Source organism: Ceratotherium simum, chromosome 15 (genome assembly GCF_057802395.1).
Source record: "Ceratotherium simum simum isolate JZ-2026a chromosome 15, ASM5780239v1, whole genome shotgun sequence".
Classification (NCBI taxonomy): domain Eukaryota; kingdom Metazoa; phylum Chordata; class Mammalia; order Perissodactyla; family Rhinocerotidae; genus Ceratotherium; species Ceratotherium simum.
In genome coordinates this window covers 11,497,901-11,525,326 of record NC_141914.1, presented here as the reverse complement: position 1 = coordinate 11,525,326, position 27,426 = coordinate 11,497,901, and the positions used below count along the sequence as shown (strand labels likewise).

The window sequence follows — 27,426 nt, the reverse complement described above, 5'->3', positions numbered from 1 at the left end:
CCTAACATATTATACGAACTCAGATGTTTGCTGTGCAAAAAAGTCTTAGAAAACACCCTCTGCAGCTGTCAAAAGCAAAACACTGATCTTTGGATCTACTAGTTTGGGCTTTCACATTCACATCTTCAAAAAGAAAGAAAATATTTCTCTCATTGTCAAAATCTCACTGGGTGCAAAGGCAGAATGGATTACTTGTTCTACTCATGACACAAAGTGTGTAGGTGTGGAGTAGGAAATCATCTCACTAAATAGCTAGGAATAAAATCAGGCATTTGGATTTAATGTTTTATTACCATGTAATGGTTTGGGCAATAGGTTCCAAAACCTCAAGACAAGGTGCCGATAACCATTTGTGAAACAGGCCGTCAGAAAGCTTGGTGTACTGTGCATCAAGATGCAGAGTTGTACCATGAAGATGTGATAATTCCACAAGAGGTAGTATCCAGCAGATTTTGCTTTTATTAGGCTCTAGGGAGCCCCATTAAGAATGCTTTTCCTCATGACATTTATTGTTTACACTCTGTCTTGAACTTAATTTTTCCTTGGAGGAAAAATGCCATCCCAGACTGTAAAATAAATGGAATCTTCTTAACCTAGCCCTTACAGAATAAACTTATTTCTACTTAATCTTCAAAACTCTGACAAATCAGATCAACCCTTCTTGTTAGTCCCCGATATGTATCAAACCAAAGTGTTACTAACATACATGATAGAATAGAAAGAACTCTTATCAAGAAACTAGATTGAATGTTTCAATATTTGTAGAGTTACTTACCTGCTATTTTCCCATCTGACAGTTTTTACTATAGCTGATCAATGGTTTATACCTTTAGCAGCCTTACTTTTTTTGAAAATCTTAGCTTAAGACCATCTTCACTACTTCGGTAGACATCCCACATAAAGAAATTCAGAAGTGCCGCATGTTAACGTCAACTATGGTAGTAAAAGCTGTTGGTGCCCGCCCAGATCCCTTTTTACCAGGCTGATGTACCCATTCCCCAGTTGCTATGAGTACTGGCCGCTCATTGTTCACAGCTGCATTCTTCTTCAGACAATTACTCTTGGCCAGAGATGTCTGGGACAGCCCACAGCCAACAACCCAGTGAGACAGGAGTATAAAGGCCAGCCTTCTTCCCCCAAAGGGAGCTATCTTTGTGGTGCCATTCATGCTCCAGAGAACACCTCATGTTGCCCATTACTAAGTTCTGTTGAATCTGCTTCCTAATATCTGTGTGTGCTACGTGCCATCAAGTCAGTTCCTACTCCTGGTGACCCTACGAATGAGTGACGTCCACAATGTCCTGTCCTAACAGCCCTACTTAGCTCTTGTAGACTCATGCCTATGGCATCCTTTATGGAGTCAATCCATCTCACATTTGGACTTCTTTTCCTGCTGTCTTCTGCTTTCCCCAGCATTATTGTCTTTTCCAAAGAATCCAGCCTTCTCATGATGTGCCCAAAATAGGACAGCCTCAGTTTTATCACTTTTGCCTCCAGTGATAGTTTGGGCTTAATCTGCTCTAGGACCCACTTGTCTGTCTTTCTGGCAGTCCAGGGTATCTGGAGAGGTCTCCTCCAACACCATATTCCAAATGAATCCATTTTTTCCCGTCAGCCTTCTTCACTGTCCAGCTTTCGCACCTGTGCGTAGTAATCAGGAACAGGAGGGTGTGGATAATCTTGGCCTTAGTCTCTAATGATACTACCTTACATTTGATGATCTTTCCTAATTCTTTCATTGCTGCCCTTCTGAGTCTCAGTCTTCTCTTGATTTCTTGGCTGCAATCTCCATTTAAATTGATGAATGAACCAAGGTAAACAAAATATTTAACAATTTCAACGTCTTCATTGTCTACATTAAAGTTGCATAGTTCTTCTGTAGTCATGATTTTTGTCTTCTTGATGTTCAAATGCAGTCCTGCTTTGGCATTTTCTTCTTTCACTTTTGTCAGAAGTCGTTTCAAGTCATTGCTGCTTTCTGCCAGTAAGATGGTGTCATCTGCATATCTCAGATTGTTGATATTTCTTCTACCAATTTTCACTCCTTCATCTGAGTCTAGCCTAGTTTTTTGTATATGTTCTGCCTACAGATTAAACAGATAGAGAGATAAAATGCACCCTCATATCTAATATCCTAATATCTATCGCTTTTTTACTATTCTAATTGCCACCCATCCCACCTCAAGACCCTCTTTTACCTGACTATTCAAATTGCCTTCTTAATCACTTTTTCACCTTCCTTTGCCCCTTCTCTACAATATGACCAGAACATTCTAAGATGCAAATTTGATCATCTTTCACTCCCCCTTCCCCAAACATACACACACCTACTTGAAACCCTTCAATAACCATCCTCATGGCCTATACAGAGACAGAAAACTGAAGTCAGTTCACACACATACTTTGTTTCTTCCCCAAGAAAATGAGACCATGGAGAAAAGCAAAGCCATGAAATATGTACAATATAATTGAATGGCATTTATCTATGTTGAGAGCCAAAGTTAGCTGAAGCAGTTAACTATAACCTCAGTGGGGTTGGAAGACTTCCATTAGTAGAGAAGAACTAGAAAATGAAGTAAACCAAGGGGAATGTGTTACAAAACCACTTCCCTTTCTAAGTTAGGGAGTTTGTTATAGCAAGTTAGAACTTAGTGTGTCCCATTGGCGTTTTGGGCAAGAAGCTCATCCTCATCTCACCCAGCAATCTCTTGGTACATTGGATGGGAAACTTCACAGGCTCAAGTTGTGATGATGATTGGTTCCCAGGTGGGTGAGTATATTTTAATCCCCAAAACTGCAACACTAATTACAGTAATAATGAAAGTCAAACCCATAGCAGTAATTATCGTTAAAGAATAATTTGTGCATAGTTGATACTTAGATATCTAATGGTTGAAAATTTGGCCTATTAGAGAAACTGACTTGTGAATCCAGTTTATAACGTGTAATTGAGTAACTGATTTAGACTTTTTGGTTTACATTAAAATCTATGTTTAGAAACAGGACTGGAATACTTAATAGAACTTATTCCCTTACGGCCTTTTTTTTTTTTTTTTTTTTTAATTTTAGGTTCAAGAGATTTATCAATATCTGGAACGGTTTGTCAGACAATATTAAAACAAATATAATAATTTACACACAGTTTAAAACCTCTGTAGGAATTTAAGTTATAAATCCTCCCCTTAAAGTTGACTGTAACAAATTTACTATATTTATAAATTGAATAAAATTTGAATATCAAACTAAAAGTTAAGAATAAGGCTTCTCAATTTTGAACTTCAATGCATTAATAAATCAAATATCTTTAACAACTAAAGTAGCCACTAAAATAACTTCCCGTGAAGAAAGGTCACCCTCAATAGCATTAGGATCTCACATTGACATACAAACCCAGGTTCAGATCCTTGCAAAACCATAATACATGGCAAAATTGGGCCACATTCCTGTGTGACAAAAATGTCCCCTCCTTGAGAAGGTACATGAGTTTTCTAGTTGATCATATCACATACACACACACATATGCGCGCACGCACGCGCGCGCACACACACACACACACACCACTCATTTATCTTTACATTCCTTGTCCTTATAAAGGCATTTGCAATTTCAACCCATGCATCCAGAGCAGTGGTTCTCAAATACGGGTGATTTTGCCCTCCGGGGGCCAGCTGGCAATGTATGGAGACATTTTTCATTGTTGCAACTATGGGTGGGTATTATTGGCATCTAGTGAGTAGAGGCCAGGGATGATGGTAAACATCCTACAATGCACAGAACAGTTTTCAACAACAAAGAATTATCCAGCCTAAAATGTCAATAGTGCCAAGGCCAAGAAATCTTGACCTAGAAGAACACATCTAAAATCCACCAACATGGCACAGAGACCTTGCAGTGATGATCTATTATGTTTATGCATCCTGGAGACTCATCTATTGACATTATATGAGTCAAAAATATCTTCTTTCTTCACTGTTTATAGAGTCCTCTTCTGTATTTAAGTTCTTAAATTTTGATGCTTTTCTCTTTTCTTTAAAATTTGTTCTTTATTTCCTTCAAGAAATCCTTTCCTACATTGAGGTTAAAGATACTCTATTTTGTTTTCTTCTAAACATTCTACAAGTATTTCACATCTTTGTCTTCAATCTATCTGGATTTTATGTGCTGGAATTTAGAGATGTAATTTTGTTTCTGTATGGATAAATCATAGCTTCAATAGCATTTATTGAATAGTTCATCTTTCTCCACTAATTGGTAACACCAACTTTGAATATAAACTCTCACCTTTTTCCAGCCTATTTTCTATTTATTCCTGTGATGCCATTATTCTAAGTTATACCTTTATTAAGAACCTTACTGATCTGATATCATGATTCTTTCCTCATACTTTTTTTCTTAGAAACATCTTTGTTACAAGTGTTCTTAAACACTTCTCCACATGCATTGCAGAATGGGTAAAATTTCCATTCACTGATATAATGCTGTTCTCAACGTAGCTCATGCCTCCTTAAAATTTACTCTTAGGTATGAATTTCAGGATCAGCCTTGTTGGAATTTTAGTTGGAATTGCACTGAATTTATAGATTGAGCAAAGATAACTGATTTTTCTCATTCATGAACATTGTATCCCTATTTGGATTTTTCTATGACTTTCAGTAGAGTTTAACAATCTCTCCATAAAGATAATGCTATACTTATTCCTGGTGGTATATATGGTTTGTTATTGAGGTTTTCATTTTTCCAGTAACTTTTCTTCAGTTTGGCTCTCATATATGGCAAACTTGTTGAGCTGTCTTAACAGCTTTTCTGTAGATTCTCTTGAATTTCTTTTTTTTTTTTTTTTTTAAAGATTTTATTTATTTATTTTTCCCCCAAAGCCCCAGTACATAGTTGTCTGTCATAGCTGCACATCCTTCTAGTTGCTGTATGTGGGATGCGGCCTCAGCATGGCTGGAGGAGTGGTGCCTCGGTGCGCACCCGGGATCCGAACCCGGGCCGCCGGCAGCGGAGAGCACGCACTTAACCGCTAAGCCACGGGGCCGGCCCCTCTTGAATTTCTTAATCATATCAAATGCTATAGTTTCTTCTTCTGCAATACTCTTTTTTTTGTCTTAGTGTGCTAACTCTGATCTCTAGTACAGTTTTGTTCTTATTGTCACATATTTAATATTTTCAGAAACTGGCAAAACTCCATATCCATGGACTAAATTCGAGATTTCCTCCAATTCTTCAAATATCTCTTTGCAGATATCTCCCAAATTTCTCTCTGCTGCCTGCCGTCCTTGGGTTCCAGTCCTACATTTGCCACAGTCTCGAGTCAGATGCCTCCCACCACTTCCAAACCAGTGAGTCTAACACTGAACTTACTGCCCTCAAACCATCTCCCATCTCATCTCCCTTATTAATGATAAACTTCAGTCATCTGTTAGCCCTCCGTCTCTCTCACTCAATTTCTCTCTATTCTACCTTTGTGAGATATCTCTGCTTTTATTTCATTTATTTTTATTGAGGTAAAACTAGTTTATAACATTATATAAATTTCAGGCATCTAGTATAGTTTTGGAGAGTAGATGTCTTCACTTAGTCCTTGGCTTTAAAAGGCATTGCCTCTAATGCTTCACATTTAAATATGACTTTTCTGTCTAGATTTTTGGCCGACAATTTTTAATAGGTTAAGGAAGTTTCATTCAATCAGTGATTTTCTAAGTTTTTAACATCCCAAATGGGTGGTACTAAGCCGTTTATAATGCAAAGAAGCTTTGTTCTTTAAGCCTGTCCAGTCTTCTTGGAGGACTTGTTTTTTATATTTGGAGATGCTTCTGGAAAGCCTTCTTCCATCTTTGAACCTGTCTCCTTTTCACCCCTAGCCTTGCTGAACCCCTTCCAGGGAAATCCATTTAACTTAAATCAGCTTTGACTGGGATGCTGTTCAGTTTTCAGAGATTAGCCCATTCACAGAAAGACCTTAAGGGCCTCACAAATTACCTCCAATCATTTCACAGATAGCTTACAAGAGATACAAGTCAGAGTCAGAAGCCCAGCTATTAACGGTGGTCCACACAGTAGAGCCAGGGATAAATCTCTCTTAAGAGTCTTTAAAGAAAGTATGAACATGCCTCAACATTCCATTCTCTTCAAGCTCTACCTCACTCCTTAGTCAATGAATGAGCTAGTCCTGCAAAAAAACTGACACAAATGTACCCCAAAGCTTCCAAGTGGCCATGACAGCTGGAAGAGGATTTGACTGTGCATTCTTACACCTGTGAAGGACACTACTTCTATCGGGGAAAAGTCCTCTTCAAGTGTTATCAACTATTGCAGTAAACAAAGATTCAGCAAAAATAATCCCTGGGCCTTATGAAAATGAAATGACATTTCAGTGCGCTTTCCCATCTTTTTTTCTGTGGGAAAACAGCTGGCTTTTCCCTTGTTTCTTTCATTCTTTCTGTGCCACAGTTAATAGGGGATGCTTTATAGTTTAGTCTTTTTTTCTTCTTCACAACACTTAAAAGGCAAAATAATTCTTCATATTGCTTTCAAGCCAGGCTGCATCAGCATTGTACCTGGGAAGGAAATGGCTAGGTTCTGGGAGAGACTTTTTTTTTTCCCTAGTCAAAATACATACGTTGTTGGAGGATTTCTAGTCAGCCAAAAAACGTTTGACTATTTCATCCTGAGTGCTATATAACTTTCCGAAAATGTTAGAACATCTTATGCAGGCAGCATGCCTTGAGAAGCCTTTATCTCCCTGGGTGTAACCAACTTAACAATAAAGTTTGACACCTTTTGGGGAGTCATTTAAAAAGCCACAGGTTGGACCGGCCCCGTGGCTTAGCGGTTAAGTGCGTGCGCTCCGCTGCCGGCGGCCCGGGTTCGGATCCCGGGTGCGCACCGAGGCACCACTCCTCCAGCCATGCTGAGGCCGTGTCCCACATACAGCAACTAGAAGGATGTGCAGCTATGACAGACAACTACGTACTGGGGCTTTGGGGGAAAAATAAATAAATAAAATCTTAAAAAAAAAAAAAAAAAAAAGCCACAGGTTGCTTGTTGATTAACCAAGCACCCCAAAGCATGTATCTGAGTTCTTTTTTTGTGATCCTAAAAAGCTATACATCTATCTTGTACTCTGAGAGTTATACAGATGTACCACACATCCCTCACCCACACATGTGGTGGTGGTGGTGGGGATATATGGGAGATAAACACTGCTCTAAAGAGGCAAAGACGACAACCAATTTGGCAGTGGGGTAGAGTCAAATCCAGTTTTCCCACGCATCCTTATTAAAAGCAGCTGGTTAATGACAAACAATGTAGGCAAACAATGTTATTGATTTAAAAAGCAATTTTCAGTGGCCTTCCCCTTTAGGTTACTTTCGACATAAATCAGTTATTTTACGTATTTCCTTTCTTTGGTAAACAGAAAAAAGCATTTGCCTTTCTGATCCTTCACTTTGATACTTTTATTAGTATCAGGAACCAGTTAGGTCCAGACTGATATTAAAATGAAAAGTGATCTTCCGCCCATTTTTCTAAGGAAAACAAAAAGATTACAGATAAATTTCAAACTTCGGTTATGTCAAAAAATGTAACTCTTCTATATTCTCTAGTAGCAGACAGAAGAGATCAGGGATCCCTCAACATTCACATTATAAACACAAACACATGTTCAACCTCTTGCCATGCATTTTCTTCTCCCAGGAAACCTCCAGCATCACCACTGTTCCGCCACACGCCCAGCTGCGTGAGGGATACGTTGCAGAGAAAGCGAAGAAAAGACCCGGAGACAGCGAACGAGACATATGGGTTTAGTGGGGAGTTACTTACAGGGAAGGTCCAGTGCCGGCCGCCTGGGGGGGAAATGTGCACCCGCTCCCCCACCCTGAGAGAAGCTTGCTTAAGGAGACAGAGGAACAAAGGCTGCGTGCTTGCCAAGGGGGACTGTCCCTGTATGATCTGCATTCCAAGCCCCAGAGCACCCCGCCCTGGAGGGCCTCCGTGTTCCTTCAGACTGTGAGGGTCTCTGTGCTAACTCTCCCAGGAAAAAACAGGTGGGGTGGCCAAGCCCAGGACTGTTAGCGTCATGAGTGCTGGCGCCTAGCCCAGCCAAGGAGCCTCAAGGACACGGGGTTTAAAGGGCACATAGGCTAGTGTCCCTACAACCACTTACCTCATTTTATATGTAGCTGTTGGGAACAGTGCTTTATACACAAGCCTTTTTTGAGAACCGTAAAGCTGTGGTCACTTCTGTCCCCTTTCTTGCATTTTCCAGGTCAGCAGCTACAGGGGACAGTAGTAACACTGTCCTTATCACACTTAGAGCTATAAGGAAATTCCTTTCAAGATTATCTCCTCTATTTTGTTGATTTTAACAAGACACCCCAAAACTTTATACCGCGTGTGTTGGGCTTAAAACAGATTAAGCATCGGGATGTGTTCAGCATCAGGATCCTGTTTCTGAAGTGGAACAAAGCCTTCCCGACGCCTCGTTTTTGCTCATCCTCTGCCTTTCTTCCCCCGCCCCCAACCGACAAGCCCTCTCCCGGCGCTGGAGTAACAGCGGGCGTTACAATACTTCAAGCTGAACAAGAAACTGTTAAATCAAACACAGCATTCCCTACTGACAGACTACGTTCAAGGAAAAAAAGCCTCTCATTGGAAAGTTCCTGAGGGAAAGGGAAACCTACGATTTCGACTATCTTTGCAACTGTGAAAACTTGCAGTTTTGAGAAGAGAGAGAGGTATGAGTGGGCTGGCACAGCCATCGACACTGCGCGTCTCCCTCTCCCTCTCATCTTTCTACCTGCGACCAGCTGCCTCAGCTGCCCGCTCTGCCGCCCGGGGTAACCCCACGCCCCGGCCGCCTCACGCCGGGGAGGGGCCCGGGGCCCAGCCCAGCGGAAACGCCCGCCGCCCCTCCCCCGCCCAGCAGCCGAGGCCGACGCGGCGCGCCGCCGCCTCCCGGCCACCTCCTCCTCCTCGCAGGCAGGGGAAGGGGCGGGGCCCGACGTGACGTCATGCAGGAAGCCCGCCCTGGTTGGAAGGAATTTAGAAGAGAGGGGGGCGAGAAGGAGGCGGAGTCTAGTTTCCTTGGTGACGGGTTGCCCGGCGGTCGCCTGGTAACCGGTGGCGGCGGTCCGGGCTGCTGGGGCGCGGGCGGCAGAGGCCGCGGAGGTCTGAGGGCCGCGGCCCAGGCCGGGCTCTTTCTGTCTGTTGTGCGATGGCGGCCGCCGCGGCGGTGGTCCCGCCGTCGGGTTTGGAGGATGGGGTGTCCCGGTCCCGCGGCGAAGGGGCGGGGGAGGTGGTCGTGGAGCGGGGGCCCGGCGCGGCCTACCACATGTTCGTGGTGATGGAGGACCTGGTGGAGAAGCTGAAGCTGCTCCGCTATGAGGAGGAGCTCCTCCGGAAGAGCAACCTGAAGCCCCCGTCCAGGTGGGTGCCCTCGTCCCCCCGCGCCTGGGTGGCGGCCGGGCGCTGGGGGGATGCCCTGCTCAGGCCTCTGGGGAATGCCAGCGGGTTAGCAAGCGCTTGCCTCCGCCTTCCTAGCCAGGAAAGGGCGCTGCACCCCAAACTGGGCGACGGAGGGCCGTGGAGCTCATGGAGTTTAGACTTGGTATGTTGTAGGGAGTGAACAAGTTCTGGAACGGAGGAAAGGGCTGGAAGACAGCTTACCTAGTCTTTAAAGCACACGCGCACCTCTGCGAACACAAACTGTGTTTGTCCTGATTATAAAAGTACCTATTGTAGAAAACTCGGAAAAACACAAGAAAATGTGTAGAAAAATACTAAAATCACCCATAATCTCATCCCCGGAGGTAATGCCAGTATCTTTTAGATTATCTCTAGTTTTCGTTTTCTCCTGAGAGGACTTGTCCTGGAGTGGCAACCCTGGGTACCTAGGACCTTCCTGAGCGCTTTACATACAGTTAGTAAACTTGTTGACGCTTTGCTATGGTTTGCAAGACTTCTGCCTTTGCAGTAACAATACTCTCAGAAACTAAGTGGAAAAGACAAATGAAGGGACAACTATTGAAATTGTCTCTTTATCCTAGAACCTGAAGTTCTGCCCTTGTTCTGGTGGGGAAAAGTCCCTCATATCCTGAAGGCAGTGCCACTGGTTGCTGACAGTAAGAGACTGCTAGCATTTTCTCCTCCAATCAATGTAATGTAGCAATAGCCAGATAAGTTTTATAGCTTTTCCTTCACGTTAATACTTAACATTTATTTTATTGTGTAAGAGACTATTTAGATTAGGAAATCCGTAGTACTCTCTCTTAATGGCTCAATTTCCCATGACACCTTTGATCTCATTTCTTGCTCTCTTCTGGTAACTTGAATTGTAAGATATATAGGCTTCATGTAAACTGTCCATATGGCTAAGTCAGTCCATAATAGGAGAAAAGTTGGAGGAAAAAGTAGTGTTGTTTGATCCCTGATAGAAATTATAGGATTGGGAGTTTTTACTTAAATGAATTAATCAGGATAATGTAAACAACCAACATTTTCTGTTGCATTTTTTTCCCAAGTATATTTTTCAAACTAAAAGAAAATGTCCTTAAGGGTCTATGGATACACCTCTGTACTATTTCCTCAGGAGTTCTGCAAGATGTTCACCAACGGTTCTCCAAGTTTGGTCACCGCACCAACAGCATCAGCATCACCTGGGAACTTGTTAGAAATGCAATCCCACAGACCCTTTCCCAGGTCTACTGTATCAGAAATTCTAAGGCTGGAAGTCTGCGTTTTAACAAGCCTTCCAGGTGAATCTGATGCATGCTAAGGTTTAAGAACTACAGTCCTAGCTCTACAGTATCTTTCAGTATCCATTCCTCTGTCCTGGAGTTGTTATCAGCCAGTAAGGAAAAGATGAGTTGTTAGCGGGGGGTCCTTTGAAAGGGTTGTGAGCATATGTCTGGAAGGACTTCCTGGCCTTTTTTTCTTCCCAGCTTTCTCTTATCTTTCAAATATTTACACTTATCCTGCAGGAAAAAGTTTGAGAAACATGAAGGAGTAGACTGCTGAATCTTACGAAAAATACTTGTAACAACTATAAATATATTATAAACAATAGTTATAGCTACACATAAAAAGGCAAAATAAGATCTTTGACCAAACTTACTTGAGTGTTGTTGCTATCAAGTTTTATTCCTAACATGTTTAGGTATAAATCATAGTGATCCTCATAGGCCTGTTTTTAGTAGGCTAGGGGATTTAACAAAAGTCAACAAATGTTTGTTAGACTGGGGATGGTGATACTCAGTGGTTCTTAATCCTGGCTGTACCTTAGAACCATCTAGGAAGCTTTTGAAATGTACCCATAGTGGGGCTTCACTCCCAGAAGTTCTGATTTAATCCATGAGGGAAGAAGCAATGTTTGCCCCAGTAGCAGTAGTTTTACGAGCGCCTCGGGTGATTCAAATATGCAGCTAGTTGAGAACAACTGTATATTATAGGTTAGAAACAGTAAGTAAATACGCCAATGACATTGTAAAAGTGTAAAAATGTGTGGTGAATAATCATTTCAGGTCTTTTTTTAAACTCTGAGACTCTCTTAATTCCAAATTACCACTTTCAGGAGGTAATCTCATTAATTATTCCTGACATGTAAATGATTTTGGCAGAAGTTCTACATGCTCTGTTTTTTTACATGCCCTGCATTTTCCGGGTGTAAGGTCTTTGACCTAATACTTTGTGTATAGTAGTAATTGCCCTAATCCTGTTGATTAAGAACTTTGAGTACTGTGGATTACTAGAAATTTAAAAGAGTGAATTATCAGTGTCTTGATTTTAAGGCCATTTGGGGAAAAAAAAGTCCTTTGGCAGTTTTGGACTTAGGTCTTTTAATTACTATAGGCTTATTTGCAGTATTTCATATTCCTTCATATTCTTCCCTTCCCCCTTGTTTTGAAATAGACACTATTTTGCATTGCCTACCAACCCTGGTGAACAGTTCTACATGTTTTGCACTCTTGCTGCTTGGCTGATTAACAAAGCAGGACATCCCTTTGAGCAGCCTCAAGAGTATGATGACCCTAATGCAACAATATCTAATGTATTATCTGAGCTTCGATCATTTGTAAGTGTAAAGAGCTGTCTTCTTTCTGCATGTTCTCAAGTTATGAATTTTAATATTGGTAATTCAACAACATAAATTCTAGCCTTTTTGATAAATCCACTTTGAAAAAATATATATATTAATTTATTATATATAATTAAATATATATATATATATACACACACACACATATATAAAATTATACCTGGATTTATTTTCAAGTAAAACTGTTGCAGAATGGTTGATATTATTTATAACATTAATGCCGAACATAATGTTCAGGATACACTCTTTATAACCCACAGTAATAATAATTTTGTTAATCTTGATATGTCTCAGAGATAAATTCATGGGTGCTTAGTTCTCCTTCTAAAAAGTGATAAAAAACTAGGAGGCTGAAACATATTGTATTTGAAAGGGAACTTTGATTTAATAGAGCATGGTAGCAGTTGTACTTTTCATTTTTGACTTTTCCTGGAACAGGCAGGAAGAATTTTTGGCACACATGGTATTAATTTTTGACAAGTGAGTCACTCTGTCCTTCACATGGTTGTTTAACTGTATGATACCAAGCTAGTCATTTGTTACTGATTTTTCACCCTAACAAGATCAATGATTTGTTCTGCTGAATGAGGTTATTGCCTTTTAATTTGATACTTTTGACAATAAAACGTCTTTATTTTCCTTTAGTTAATGTATCAATGGATTAAAAAAAGACTAAAGAGATGGATTTCTAAGAAGCAATGTAATTACAGTTATTTTAAATCATATTTGAAAAATAGAGAAGTGATACATTTATTCAGCAGTACTTTGCTTAAAATGTTTTGACATTTGGAATATAAATAACAAATAATATCCTGTTCATCTCTTGTATTTCAGGGGAGAACTGCAGATTTTCCTCCTTCAAAATTAAAGTCAGGTTATGGAGAGCATGTGTGCTATGTTCTTGACTGTTTAGCTGAAGAAGCGTTAAAATATATTGGTTTCACCTGGAAAAGGTAAAAATTACCTAACCTCATAATAGTACTTGTATGTGCATGGCTTTTTCCTCTAAGAGTTCAGAGCTATTTAATTGAACTGATAGGTATTTCCTCTTGACTAGTCTAAACTGAAAATGCCACAGGTGATTAAAAGAAAGTCAGCTTAAGCAAAACTGGAATATCTAGTTCTTCAAAATCATTTCTGAAGTAATGTGTTAGATATCATTGTACCCCTTCCTGGTTCAAATATGTAATTCTTAAAGGTTTAACTGTAACTATATATCTTTGTCAATTTAGGACATTTAAAAAAAATCTATTTGCATATGTTTGTTTACACACACAAGCATATTATACACATGGGGGTTACTGATAGCTGCAGATTTAAGGAAAAAATGGAAATTAATATAGTACTTTAAATAGGATTTTCTCTTTTGCTTATAGGGACTGGGCAACAATACTGAAGAAGCCACCTGACACTCTCTTAGACATTGTTCATTGCTCCTGTCTCTGACCTGACAGTGCTTCATTTATATTTCTATTATTGTTTTTATCCCATGGTATTAAAATCATTTGTTTACAGATCTGGCTTTTTTGCTAGAGGTGATGACATCTTCATATGTACTCTATGGCAGTTAGCATAGTGCTTCGTATATCACAGATGCTCAATCAATGTTGACCACATAGATGAAGGAATAAAATATTCAGAAACTGTCCATTTATGTAGGTTATAATTAGAAAATACATAAATTTGGTCCTTTGAAGATTGGGATTATTGATAGGTCAGAGATTGTAGAAGGTATTATTCAGGTAAAATATAAGCAGTGATTTTTGATTTAGAACTAACTTCTTTAGAAAGGTGCACATATTGTTCCCTGTTAGTATTTTAATGTATATTTAATTATATTCTCTCAGGTAAATAATCTACTCCCTATTAATAAGTACTTTTAAAAATTTACTTGACTTAGATTGAACCGTATGAAATTACTGATATTCATCTATTTTTGACCTAAAAAAAGGCAGTTTCATTGCTTCAACCCAAACATTACTAATACTTCTTTACTAGATTCTAAGATAAGTTATGAGATGTGCTGCTCCATTTGACACTTTTTAAAATTATTAAATCTGTTGCCCAATGTATTCTAAATTCAGTTATTAATAGCTAATAGAAGCTATTACTATTTCAACCACTATTTGGTTTTTTACTCCCTTTGTTTCTGGGCATATGTTATTCTTGGCCATGTGTTGTGACTTGGATAATTTATAAGGACTGACATGGGGAAGAAAAGGGGAAAAAACATTGAAAAGCAATAGGCATTAGAGAATATATCAGCTATGTAATATATAAATTACATAGATGTTACCTATTTATAGATGATTATTTTATATACTTTTAAATATACCAAAACAAATCCTAGAGCAGTTTTTGAGATATTATCTAATTCTAATTAATGAAAATTAGGAAATTTATTCTTTAAGAAGACTGATTTGGTTCACAGTACTTTCCTTCTTTAATATTAAATGTTGATTTTTGTATTTTGTTAACCTGTCTGAGGTATGGATTTTTAAAATAAGTTTGCAGAATAAACTCAAATACTTTTCAGTATTTTTAATATGGGAAATACATGTTATTAATCTTGATGGAGAAATGATTGTTCAATACTAAGTGTTAGGACCACTAATTAGATTTTGGAAATAAGAATAAAGCTAGAGCCCTTCTTATTACCTATATCAAAATAAACTTCAGGTTGACCAAAGATATAAATATGCAAAATGAAACTACAGGAGTACTAAAAGACCAGAGGGGTGTGGGACATGTGGTGTGAGGGAAAGCCTTGTATATGTGTGTTAACACTAGGGTCTGTGCAAGAAAAGGTTGCCAAGTCTATGTAATAAGAATTGTAACAGTCCTGAATAGCCAAGATTATAGGTAATAAACTAAGCAAAATATTTTGAACACAGATTAGGCAAAGTGGTTAATTTTCTTAATATACAAAAAATCAAAGGGCAAAAGGCGTAAATAGGCATTTCACTGAAAAAGAAACACAACCAATTAAAACATGAAAAGGTGTTCAACCACTCTCATGAGAAAGAAATGCGATTAAAACAAGAAAGAGATTTTTTTCACTTAGATGATTGGCAAATATTCAAGTTTTTATACCATTTTGGTGAATGTATGGAAATGGAGTCACTCTTGTTGGGAGTGTAAATTAGGGTAACGTTTTGGAAGTTGGCTTTGGCAATATCTAGCAGAACAATAAAATGTACAAAGTTGTCGACCCAGCCATTCTACTTGTACAGATTTATTCTAAATGATATACATAATGATAAATGTACAGGGATGATCTTTGCAATACTGTCTAGTAAAAAAAACTAGAAACAATCTCAATGTTCAGCAATAGGTTGCCAGTTTAATTATGGTACTGCTGTTCAATGGAATACAGTGCAGGTATATAAAGAAAGAGAGGAAGATGTATATGTACTTAAATGCGATATATTAGTAAGTGAAGAAAGTGCGTTGGACAACAATATGCATGGTATCATCCCATTTGTGTACTTATTTTTTAAGTTTGGAGATAAATGTTTTTGCTTCTTTACACAGAAAATTTCAGGAAGAGTATGTGAAACATTTAACAGTGATTTTGGAAGGAGGGGGTGAAAAAGGACAAGATCCGATGTAGAGAGGATCCTTAATATTCACATTATACCTTTTTGTCCAGCTACAGTGTTTTGTTTTTAATGCTCATCTCATATTAAGCCTTATTATTTTAGACCAACATACCCAATGGAAGAATTAGAAGAAGAAACTGTTCCAGAAGATGATGCAGAATTAACGTTAAATAAAGTGGACGAAGAATTTGTGGTATGTATGTTGCTGAACTTTCTGTTCATTTTCATCTTTGGATGCCTTTCCCTTCTCTTAGTTCCCCCAGACTTCCATTCTCTGGGATGTATTTTATTGTATCTAGAGAAGAAAAGCTTTTAAGTAGAGTACCAGTATCAGTTGTTTAGACCTTTGGTTAAGTTAATGCTCATGTTCTCTAATAGTTGAGGTCTGAATTTTAGGAGAGGTTGTTAAACTGTAGACAGGAAGTAGTAGGCCACTAGTTATATGAGTAAACATTTTATTAACAACCATCCATGATCTTAAATAGGCCATAAAAAGGAATTCAGAACAGAACAGTAAAGTTTAGGATTAATACATTCTATTTCATAAGAACACCATTCATTTCTCAGAAACTTCTTTATGCTTCTAAAATTAGATGAGTACTTTCTTGCAGGAACTTTAAAAAATACTTATAAATACCAACATTATTTAAATTGTTTGGCAGCATCTGGCCCTTTTCCCATTCATAACATCCTATCCATAGTGTGAAGCTAAATGATCAATTCTCTATAACTGCTTAGACTAGTAAAATGGTAGGGACATAGAGCTCTTTCTCAGAACCGGAGATGGATTGACCTTGGTGTTTTAGGTATACATATGATCTGAAATTGAAATGTTGAGGAAAAAAAAATGTCATAGTGTATTTTACTGTCATAAACCAATTCTTCAGGTGATTTTTAAAATCAATAGACAATAAGTATGTTCTGTATTTCAGCTTAAAGTAATTTATTAAGCTAGCATATGCTACAAAGATATTAACCACTGCATTGTTTTATAACAAATCCTGAAAATAACCATTAAATAAATTGGACTATATCCAAATAGTAGAATATTATGTAGCCATTAAAAGTTGTTGACAGGGCTGGCCCGGTGGTGTAGCGGGTAAGTTCGAGTGTTCTGCTTTGTCGGCCGGGGGTTTCCAGGTTTGGATCCCGGGTGTGGACCTACTCACCACTTATCAAGCCATGCTGTGGCAGCGTCCCATATGAAGTAGAGGGCACGGATGTTAGCCCAGGGCCAGTCTCCCTCGGCAAAAAGAGGAGGATTGGCATCGGATGTTAGCTCAGGGCTCATCTTCCTCAAAAAAAAAAATTGTTTACAAAGAAATGTTAGTGACAGGAGGATGATAACTTATACTATAGCATAAACTCAACTATGTAAAATATGGAAAAAAGAAAAATTTCAATATGTTAACATTAGTTATATATGGATAGAAGGATTATGGATGATTTTTCTTTTCTATGCTTCTTTGTATCTTCAAAGTTTTTAGCATGTGTTTTCTCAGCAGTATAAATATTTTAAAGTGTATATATAAAAATAGACTCTGCTATTTACAGAAGGAAAAAGACCATTGTAAAACTAATCAATTTAAAAGATATTTTTAATGTGATAAATTTTAAAAGTTAAGATAGAAATATATTCATTCATCCTGCAAGTGTTTATTGAGCACCTGTTATGTGACAGACGCTGGGCAAGACCCTGGTGGTACTGCATGTAAGAAAGCTCTGAGGGGGAAGGGGCTCAGCGTGATCAAGGAACTGAGAGAAGAACCACTGTGGCCAGATCTCCTGAGGGACAGGGAGGGTGGCTTAAGGTCAACTGGGAAGATAGACCAGGTCCGGATCATTTTGGGCATTTTAAAGAGTTTAGACTTTATTCTTTGTGCGATAGGTCTTTCCATTCAGGCTCAGAAAATTTTAAATCCTCACATCTTCCCAATTGTTCACCTCATTTATTTTCCTCAGTTATTTTCCTCATCTTGTCTTCTTAGTAACTGTTTATTAGTTAATAGATTATCAACAGACACCTGGTCCTAGTGCATCAGCATTTAGCTTCAAAGACATATGACTTGAAACTGCCAGTCAGGAAAAAAAGTGCAAAAACCTACTAGTCAGAAAGAAAACTCTATGAGGGCAGAAACCAGTGTTGCCCTTTATTTTGTATGTCCAGTTTATTGTGCAGTACCTGGTGCATTGTACGTGTTTATTAAATATTTGACCACAAAATCATGTCAGCACATTGCCATGTAACTTTTAGAAATTATAGCTAATTTTCTCCTGAGAATCCTTTAAAGTTCAAGGCAGCATTGTTAGGTATGTAAATTTGAGAAACAAACTAGAAAGCAGCCTCTGCACATTTCTTCCCGACTGTGAGGTAAAGACCTTCTGCTGTCATAAGACCAAACTGAAGGCCTTCCTCGAAGGGTTGCCTCTAAGGCTGTTAGTTCCCTTACATTGTGTCTCTGGAATTTTTTTCTTTCCTCTCTTCCTTAGTGTCGTCATATTGTTGTAAGGAGTCCTCTCTTCCCTGTCCCCTTCCTCTTGCTAGGGAGAACTGAATCAATGCCAAAAAACCTTTGAATGGTGGGATATTACTTCACTTTGTTGCCAGAGTTTGTACAGTAACTCAAGGATGGTGAACATCATTTCTGATAGAGAAAAGTTCTGCTGTAATCATCTAGAAACTGGAAACCTTCAGTTTTAGACTGGCCAAATCAAGATAGAACACACTGATAATTGTAAAAAAAAAAAAAAGGAAAGAAAAAGAAGTATTGGTCACAACACACAGTGTTCACACCCACTGTATATAATCACATCCTTCGTAATTGACAGAGAATTAAGAGGGTGCATATTAGGCAAAGAAATGGTAGGAAATTATTGAATGCCTCCTAAATTACTGCGATTAGCATCCTCTTAATTTAAAACTATTTTGTCTAAGTCTGTTTATATTTGAATTCCTTTCGAATGCTCTCTTAATAATATTTAATAACTTAAAATACTTTTTCTAGTACCTACTGTTAAAGCTTTTACCTGTTAGTGTTCAATCCAGTACAATTCAACAAGTATTTATTGATGGCCTATGTAAACAGTACTGATTAGGTTATGGTAAGGGCCTTGTAAACCTGTCTCTTCTCCCAGGGGCACTGAGTCATTGGCATTTCAGTCATTTACTCTGGTTGTTAAGTAGACTGTCATCAGTGCAAACACAGAATAGACTGAGCTGCTTTTCAAAGGTGTGCATCTGCATGTGTGCTTAAGATTTAAGATGTAAACAGATCAGTTTTGTCTACACCTCTATACGCCACTGCCTCCTCCCCCAAAAAATGTCACTTGAATGTATGGAATCTCCATGTGTATTGTTGCATATTTTACTAAAATCTTTCCTGTTCCCCAAAGCTTAGCATAGTTAATCTTACCTTAGTGGCCTCACCCCAGAGTTCCTGAGTACATCTGGGAAGGAACCTGAGTATTTGCATTCTGGCAAGCTCTTGGGTGATGCTGATGCTGCTGGTCTCAGAACCACATTTTGAGAACCACTGTCTTAGATACTTTTAAATTCTTGAAAATAAGGATTATTTTTGAAATCTACCACTGCAGCTTTTGTACGGCTCTACACGTGAAAGTGTCCACCAAACGACACTAACTTGTTTTTTTCTTTACAAGACTTGAGGACCAAGCTCCTTTGGCTTTATTACCATGTCCTTAAGCTTGGGGTATTGCTAAATTTGTTTCACCTACTTTGTCACTTGTCACCACAAAGATTTGAAGAGAAAGGGGAGCTCGTGTTTTTTCCTCGGTGCTCATAGAACCTGCTCAGAATCCATATTTACTGTATATAGGGGAAGAGATTGCCTCTCAAGATTGGTCAGAGATTGGTCTCACTTCTGACCCCACCCCCCACACCAGTTGGCCCAGGGATCAAGACTAGCTTGGCATCTACCTGAACTATCCTTTTAGATAGTTAATATCTAAGATACAAGGTTAATATCTTAAATATATATATTTCATATCTTTAAATAGACTTAATATTTTAATATCTTTAAATAGACTTAGGGGCCACGGGCCAAGGTGTACTGGTGAGTTATTAACTTATTAACCTTGCACGTATAAGACATGAAATGTCAAAAATATGCATTAATGTGATTGGTCCCTGGAGCAGGTGAGAATATTCTGTGTCTGTCAACCTCTCATTTTTGTCTATTTGTCATGTTACTCAAAATTTCCATTAACTCCTTCCACTGTCTATTTATATGCTGCTTGGGACCGTTTCGTGTTCTGTTCTTATGTTTATTTATCCCTAGTTCTACAGCAATGGTGCCCTTTTGTCTTTTTTTCTTTCTTCAGTACCTGTGAAAAAGGCTCTATTTTAAATGGCACCATCAAAACCTCAAAAACACAGATGAGCTGCTAATAACACCATGCCCTACTTTATGCACGCTACTAGGCTTTTAAATACCTTTTCCTGCATTAGTCTTTATATCGAGCTTAGTATATTATGTATGTGAAAGCTGGAAATACATCTTTTAAATTATAACTTTTTATAATTATTAACTTTTAAAACTCTTTTATTTTCCTAAGGAGGAGGAGACAGACAATGAAGAAAACTTTATTGATCTCAATGTTTTAAAGGCCCAGACCTATCGCTTGGTAAGTTACTTGGGATACACACAGGACCAACAAGCAGTCATTACACGTGTTCTGCTGGAGATCGAAACAAGTAGAAACCATTGTTGGCCTTTGTTTTATGTGTCATTTGAAAAGTAGCTCTCAAAATTTTTTTTCCGTATATAAAATGTTATAATTATAGCAAATATAAAAATACAGAGGGGCAAGTAGGGCAGCCTCCTGTCTATACCATGGAACATCAACACAGTAAACTCCAAGTAATTTATTTGCCTTATGTCAATTTTTATTATGAAAAGACATATATTATTTGATTTCAAATTATTTTCCATTATAATGGGCAAGTATTGAATGGTCTTAATTATAGGAAAATACTTAAATGTTAATTCTTTGAAATAAAATGGATTATATTAAGACTGGTATGTGAATAGGTAGTCAGACATTGGTTTGTCAGTTTTTGCTCTGTTTTAATTAGGAAATAAATCCAGTCTGTAAAAGAGAACCTATTCAATGAGGTATTTCAAAAGTACATATGGGATTTTTGTATTTTCCTATGTGTATATTATATTTCAATAAAGTGATGCCTCTTGCATACTAAAAAAGGACATACTGAATATAATATTCTTACTTGTCATTTATTTAATATTTTTGTCTAAATTCTACACACAAGTGTGGATCTAGTTTTGGGTTCATATCATGAAGACTTCCTTGGCCACCCCACACCAGGATGATCTCTTCATTTATCATTTACTGCCTTAGTATTGTTAGTCAGCGTTAGTTATTGTTATTAATGATTTCTACCCAACTTGCAGTATAATATAACATGATATACCGTTGTAGCTAACTTGCCTGAGTGTGTGAGTTGACTTTAATACTTTTAATACTTACTAGGTGTCTGACTTTGGGCAGGTTTCCAAACTTCTTGTGTCTTATCTTCCTCATCTGTAAAATGAGGATAAAAATATTACCGTTTTCATAGGATTTTTAAAGATTAAAGGAGTTACTATGCGTAAAGCATTGATAACAATGTCTGACACATAGAAGGTGCTCAGTAAGTGTTGGCAAAAACCAAAGCCACATCTTCTCCCCACGTTCCCCCTCAAACCTGGTTTGTATAAGCTCCTTAATAACAGGGATAACTATCATTTGTTATATTCCCCAGAGTGTAACACAGAAGATACTGAATAAATACTTCTTAAATGAATGAATGTATTTTTTATTGCTCAATTGAAATTATATCAGAATAATATGTTAGCATTTAAATCCAAACAAACAAACTCCGATTGTCACAATACATTTGCAGATCACTTTGTAGTTTTCAGAGTACTTTAAAACACGTCCTTTACTGACCTTGTGAAGTATTTGGGTAGGTGTTATCTCCATTTTACAGCTACAAAAACTGAAATTGATAATCTTGGGCCAGTTTAATCTTTTAAAAAGCTAATAAATTAAGAGTAGCTGAATTTGTACTCAGTTTCTCCAAACTCTCAAGTCTGTTGCTCTTTTCCCTTACCTCACTATAAGAGTTCAACAGGACAGGTATGGTTTGATTCCTTCCTTAAGCAAGGACCCTGGTGCTTGGTGTTCTTGTATGTGTTAAAGATGATGATGACAAAGTTCTCCTAAAGTATGAGGAAAAAAACAAAAGTAGAGATGCATACACAGTTATTCTCAGAAAGAAGCTGTCATTTGTGTTATTCATTCTCATACTGATGGTGTGATGAACAGAGGCCTGTAAAGGCCACCTGGGATTCCCTCTGGACAAAGGAGTTTGAGTATTGGGAAGGAGCAAAGAAATTTCATTTGCTTTTACCACTACTCTAAGTCCCTGTTGGTCCTGATTTCCATTTTTCACCTCAATTAAGCTATATAAGGAAGAGTTTTCCCCCAACCTATGCCTTTATATAGATCTTTTGGACAAGGATGATATAACGTATACCCTTTTGAGCTAAGACTGTGTATGGTTGCATTTTCACAAGGGGAAGAAGTCTGAACACCAGGTGTTTGTGGATGGTCAGCCATGAAGTACCAAAGAGGCGGAAAACCCTTTCATATTTTAAAAAATCCAGCAAATTTATGATATTGCCCACGAAAACAACCTGCCTGAGACAGCTGTATCTGACTGTAGTTTATAATGTCTCAGACTGCTCTCTCCCCAAGACAGAATTGCTGTATAGGTTAGTGACAGAGATTTAAGATTTTATGTTTCATGCAGCAGGTGGACTCATAATGCAGAAGAAATACTATTTTAGTGAAGTGGAATGTGATGAATTCTTCACTAGAACAAGAATGATATAAACCATCTAGGAAATGGATGTACTAAATATACATGTGGCTGTGCTAGCCCAACAGTGTATGGGTTATAGCAATCCCTCTCTACCTGTGGTTTCGAAACAATAGATACTTCTCCAGTCATCCTCTATCCTTTTACCCTGCTTTATTTTTCTTCACAGACCCTGGCGTTGTATTAATTTATGATTTGTTTAATGTCTGTCTCAACCACTAGAATGCAAACTCCTCTAGAGCAAGAGCTTTTTTCACTTGTGCCTTGTGTGTAGGGGTGCTCAATATTGAATAATATCGAATGAATGCATACATGAAAGAGTGCTGTTTTATAATTTTATAGGCAAGGTATGGTTTAATCTTCATAGAGAAAAGAACTTCTCAACAATAATTGATTCCTCTTCTGTATACCATGTGGGATAATGCAGGGAGAGATCTACTTATATTCCTTTCTTTCATTAAATAGAGTGAAGTCTAGACGCTGAGAAGTGTACTCTTAGTATCATGATAATTGAAGAAGATGGGTATACACAGGCATTTTTCTGAGATTTGTGGTAAATGGAGCAAGAGAGAATGCAAATGAAAAAGACATATGTTGCAGATTTGTGTTGTCTGGGAGTGGACACTGAGAGACTTTGGGGTGCAAGATGTTTATTAGAAGTAGACACCTGGGAAAGGAAGGGGAGAAGGATTGGGCCAAGGGAGAGGTCTGCCTGTGGTGGAGGCCTGTCAAAGCCTTGGCCGACCTCTTGAGGAGCTCTGGAGCAAGTGTGGCCTGCTGGGCTCAGTGCCTGGGAAGGACGTACCCCAGGGAGGGTGAGGTGGCTCTCTGGGTGAGACAGAGCCTGAGGGAGCTGACAGCAGGAGGCTGTCTGCTGGCCACATGCTCTGCAGCTGAGCACGAAGTCCTTCCTTGGAAGGGCACCTGCTGGCCCATCTTCCTGACTGCAACAATACATCTGAAGCCCGTGACTGCTAATTGAGAGAACTTGTAAAGAGATACTGTCTGCTCGTTGACTAAACTTGAAAGTGTCTGCCTAAGTGTTTCATGAACATTGAAAATGGTGTCTAAGAAAATGGTTCCTCCTATCGATGATGGATGCTTACAATGATAATATTGGTTTGTTTTGGAAGCAGCTGCTTTTCAGAACATTTATTTACTTTGAAGTTTAAAAAATATATTTAAAGTCATTCTTGTTGTGTGATCTTCCCCTCTAATTCTATTTACCCCAATTATGGTTTTGCCAAATATAATACTTTTCAAGAAAATAGCTCCTGCAATTAGTGAGGGATTGCTTTATCTTCCACAGGTTCATTTGTGGGTTATTTGAATTTTGATATAGCTTTTCTCAGAAGGGAAAAAAATTATGGATGGATATTAGGCTTTAAGGCTAGCCCACAAAGTTCCACATTCTCTCTGTCCCTCTGATTCTTGAAAGTTCTTGAAATCTGAAATTTAACCAAAACCTCCCTGAGAGTGGTCATGGGGGAGGATACCAGTGCTGTATTAAAGCTCTGACAGTTGGGGAGGGTCCCTGATGGTTAGGGGTACAGTAGAATATTCAGAGATGTGCGGGGTGGGAGCGGGGAAGGAAGGCTCTGGTGGCAAGGTGTTAGGGAGGTGTTGAGTCCTTTCTGTTTCTAATTGGAGTATGTCAATTGGAAACCGCCTGCACGTTCATGGTAGCTATGCTGTAATTACGAGTGGTCTTTGTAGCTCCCCTCCATTCTGAGCTCAATAGAATTATAACAGCAGTGTTCTGGCAGCATAACACACATGTGTCATTCTCCTCCTCCAGTAAAGAAAGATGGGAGGGAAGCTGTGCGCTCTCTGAATTCTATTTTTAAATGCCCATCACTTCATTTCAAAACATTTTTTTCAAACATGCCATAGATACCATTCTTCCTTGAGATGCTAAATTTGAGGTTTTAGAAACCAAATCCTGAGTTATACAGCATAAAACTATCTCAAAAGGTTTAAACACAATTGGTTTTTAATTACTTAGCCAAAAATTCATTGTACCAAGAACGAGAGACTTTTTAGCTTAAAAAGCAAAAGCTGAAAGAAGTAAAAATCTGGGCTTAGAATAAAAATGTCATTTTAGTTTTAGTTTAGAGTATCATCATGGCAAGTCTGCAATATTATAATCAAGAAGGGGAGGAAAGTGGATCTACTTTGGTTAATATCTTAAATACTTTAAATTTTTTTTATGTTACATATGACTTACACTTTACTTCTTGACGAAATGTCCTGTCTGAGTAGTACAGGAAAAAAAATTCTGTTCTATAACATAACTTGCCCTATAGGTTACCACTGGTTCTGATTCCTGACTGAGGAAAATGTTTTTCTCCTCTTTTCCTAAAACATTTGAGTGTTAGTCCTCCTATCTGTGCTGGGCTGTGAGAATTTTATGGTTGGTATTTCCCAGGAGGAACCATTAAAATACCGCATGTTTGAGTGTGATGGAACATATTATGACTGAGTAAATACTTTTATTTCTCTGGTAAGTGACCTGCACCAGCCCATCAGTTTTACATCTGGAGGTGAATAGGAAATGTAGGTTAGAGAAAAAAAGCTGTGCTCCTCACTGCTCAGAGGAGGCTCAGTCGGCAGTTCTTGCTGGGTGTAAAAGAGAATTTTGCTTGATCTTGAGTGTGGCTTTTGAATCCACACTTGAAATAGGGAGGATCCTTATTTCCATCCTGGTTTTATTGTGAGCCTAACAAGAAGTAGGAAGCAAGGACTTTTCAAGGTCCCTTCCAGATCTGAGTCTATACCTTCAAGGTCGATGCTGTGGCAGAAAAGCAGCCTTTGATAAAATCCTGACTGCGGGTCATTAGCCACATGGCCACAGTGAATTAACCTCTCTGTGACTCTGCTTTCTTATCTGTTAAACGAGGACACAATTCTTCCCAGGATTGTTTTGAGATTAATATAACCTAACTTGTGGACAACACCTAGCATGGTGCTGTCATAGAGTGTGCACTTGATACATTTCTGATTTTGTGTAGTTTTTCACCTTTCCTAGAGGCTGGAATTAGTTACCAACATTCTTATGTGCTGTAGGAGAATAGGCAAAGCCCTGATCTCTCAATACAAATAAGTTTCTAGATTGGCATGAGTATTTTTGAGTAAGAAGTTTACATAGGGTATAAAGTTATCAAGAAGCTTGCATTTTGATGTAAATTAGGAAGCCCTGATGATATCATGGCTTTATTTTCATAATCTGTCACATGGATTATTATCAAAGGCCCATTAGACTAAATCTGCTGTCACATAAGATCTCCCCTACAGAAATGACTAAGGGGAGTTTGATAAAAAGCAGTATAATGATTTTTTCCAGGAATCGTTTGAGAGCTGTCATTTTATAAATGCATAGGTTTATTTCCCAAATCAACACTAATAGCAGATATTTGTTGTGTAATTCAGTATAGCAGGTGGGTACCCAGAATGTGTGCTTTCTTCAGTCCTCTATAAACCTGTGTTTTTTAAATCCACCCTCTCAACCCGTCCACCCCTGGCAGTGGTAGTGCTTTGAATGTCTGATGGATGATTCGTTTTCATCCAGGACATCTAGTTAGTCACTGAGACCTGTGGATGCTGCCTTTGAAATATCTCCATATCCATCCCCTTAGCTGTCTTTCAGGGCCAGGTCCTCTCCCTCTCCTGTCTGGAGTATGTAACAGTAATGACCTAAATCGTCTTTGGTCCTTATCCTTCAATTCTACCCCCACCCTTCCCAAAATATTTTTCACCCTTCTCCTCTATCTTACTTACCAAAACATGACTTTTATCAGGTCATTCTGAGTTCAATAACTTTTGATGGCTTTTTACTGCCTATAGGTCGATTTATATAGATTATAAAACAGTAAATTTTGGGTCTGGCTTTCAAGACTTTTAGCAATTTGACAACTATCTACATAGCCAACCTTATTTTCTTCTGCTAGAATAACTTTATTCCAGGTTAACGGGGCCTCTCGTAGGTTTTCAAACACCTCCTGAGCATATCTGCCCCCATCTCATCCCATCCTCTTTTCCTTTGTCTCTCATCTAAAATTCCTTCTCATCATCTCTCCCTGACTCAGATGTTCAAGATTCATCTCAAATTCTGCCTACTTAGTGACATCTTTTCTTATCACTCCAGCCCCATTTAATCTTATGGTCCCACAAATCTATGACCCATAAATCTTCGTAAAACATAACTAGAATGTTGTTTCATGAGGATTTTTATCATTCGCTGTTCCTTGAATAGAACAGTACCAGGCATATAGTAGCCACTAAATAAAGATTTGTTAGATAAATAAAGTCATTTTACCTTGCTTGTAGCTCTTTGCCTCCCCTCTGGCTTAAAGGACAAAATTCACATTCCTCAACCTAATTCTAAGATCTTTCACGATGTATTCGACTTTTTTTTTTTGCTCCCCAATATACATCTTTCTAGGCCCCTCATGTCTCTTCTCGTTGTGATCTTCAGAAGCCATGTTCGTTCCTATTTCAGTATTTTGGCCTGTGATGCTTTCCTGACTAGAAACACTTGGCTTGTCTCTTTTCTGCCTGTTTACATCCCATATATCCTTGTAAGGTTAAACTTAAACCTCATCATTGCCATTAGAATACACTTCTCTTTCTTATTCAAACTACTAAAGCGTTTACCGCCTGTACCGGCTACTTTTTGGAAGTTACTCAAACTTATATTTTACCTGCTTTTAACAATAAAACTTTATTCTTTTTAAAAGTGAAATATATTCCTTGTTTTTTTTAAAAAAATGAAAGCACCAAAAGTACAAAGAAAAATTTTAAAATTTCAGCACCCAGGTCTAAA

At 38.4% G+C, this 27,426-nt stretch overlaps 1 protein-coding gene across 1 annotated transcript in view; it reads left to right on the top strand.

Annotated features, from left to right (window-relative positions):
* The first annotated feature begins 9,144 nt into the window (after positions 1-9,144).
* The window catches only part of IFT57 (intraflagellar transport 57), a 53,957-nt gene continuing 35,675 nt past the window's right edge, over positions 9,145-27,426 (top strand). The window contains exons 1-5 of the mRNA XM_004436602.2: positions 9,145-9,430; positions 11,912-12,074; positions 12,933-13,051; positions 15,803-15,893; positions 20,276-20,344. Coding sequence (XP_004436659.2) covers positions 9,219-9,430; positions 11,912-12,074; positions 12,933-13,051; positions 15,803-15,893; positions 20,276-20,344 — 654 coding nt within the window. The 5' untranslated portion in view covers positions 9,145-9,218. The remainder of the gene's footprint in view (positions 9,431-11,911; positions 12,075-12,932; positions 13,052-15,802; positions 15,894-20,275; positions 20,345-27,426) is intronic.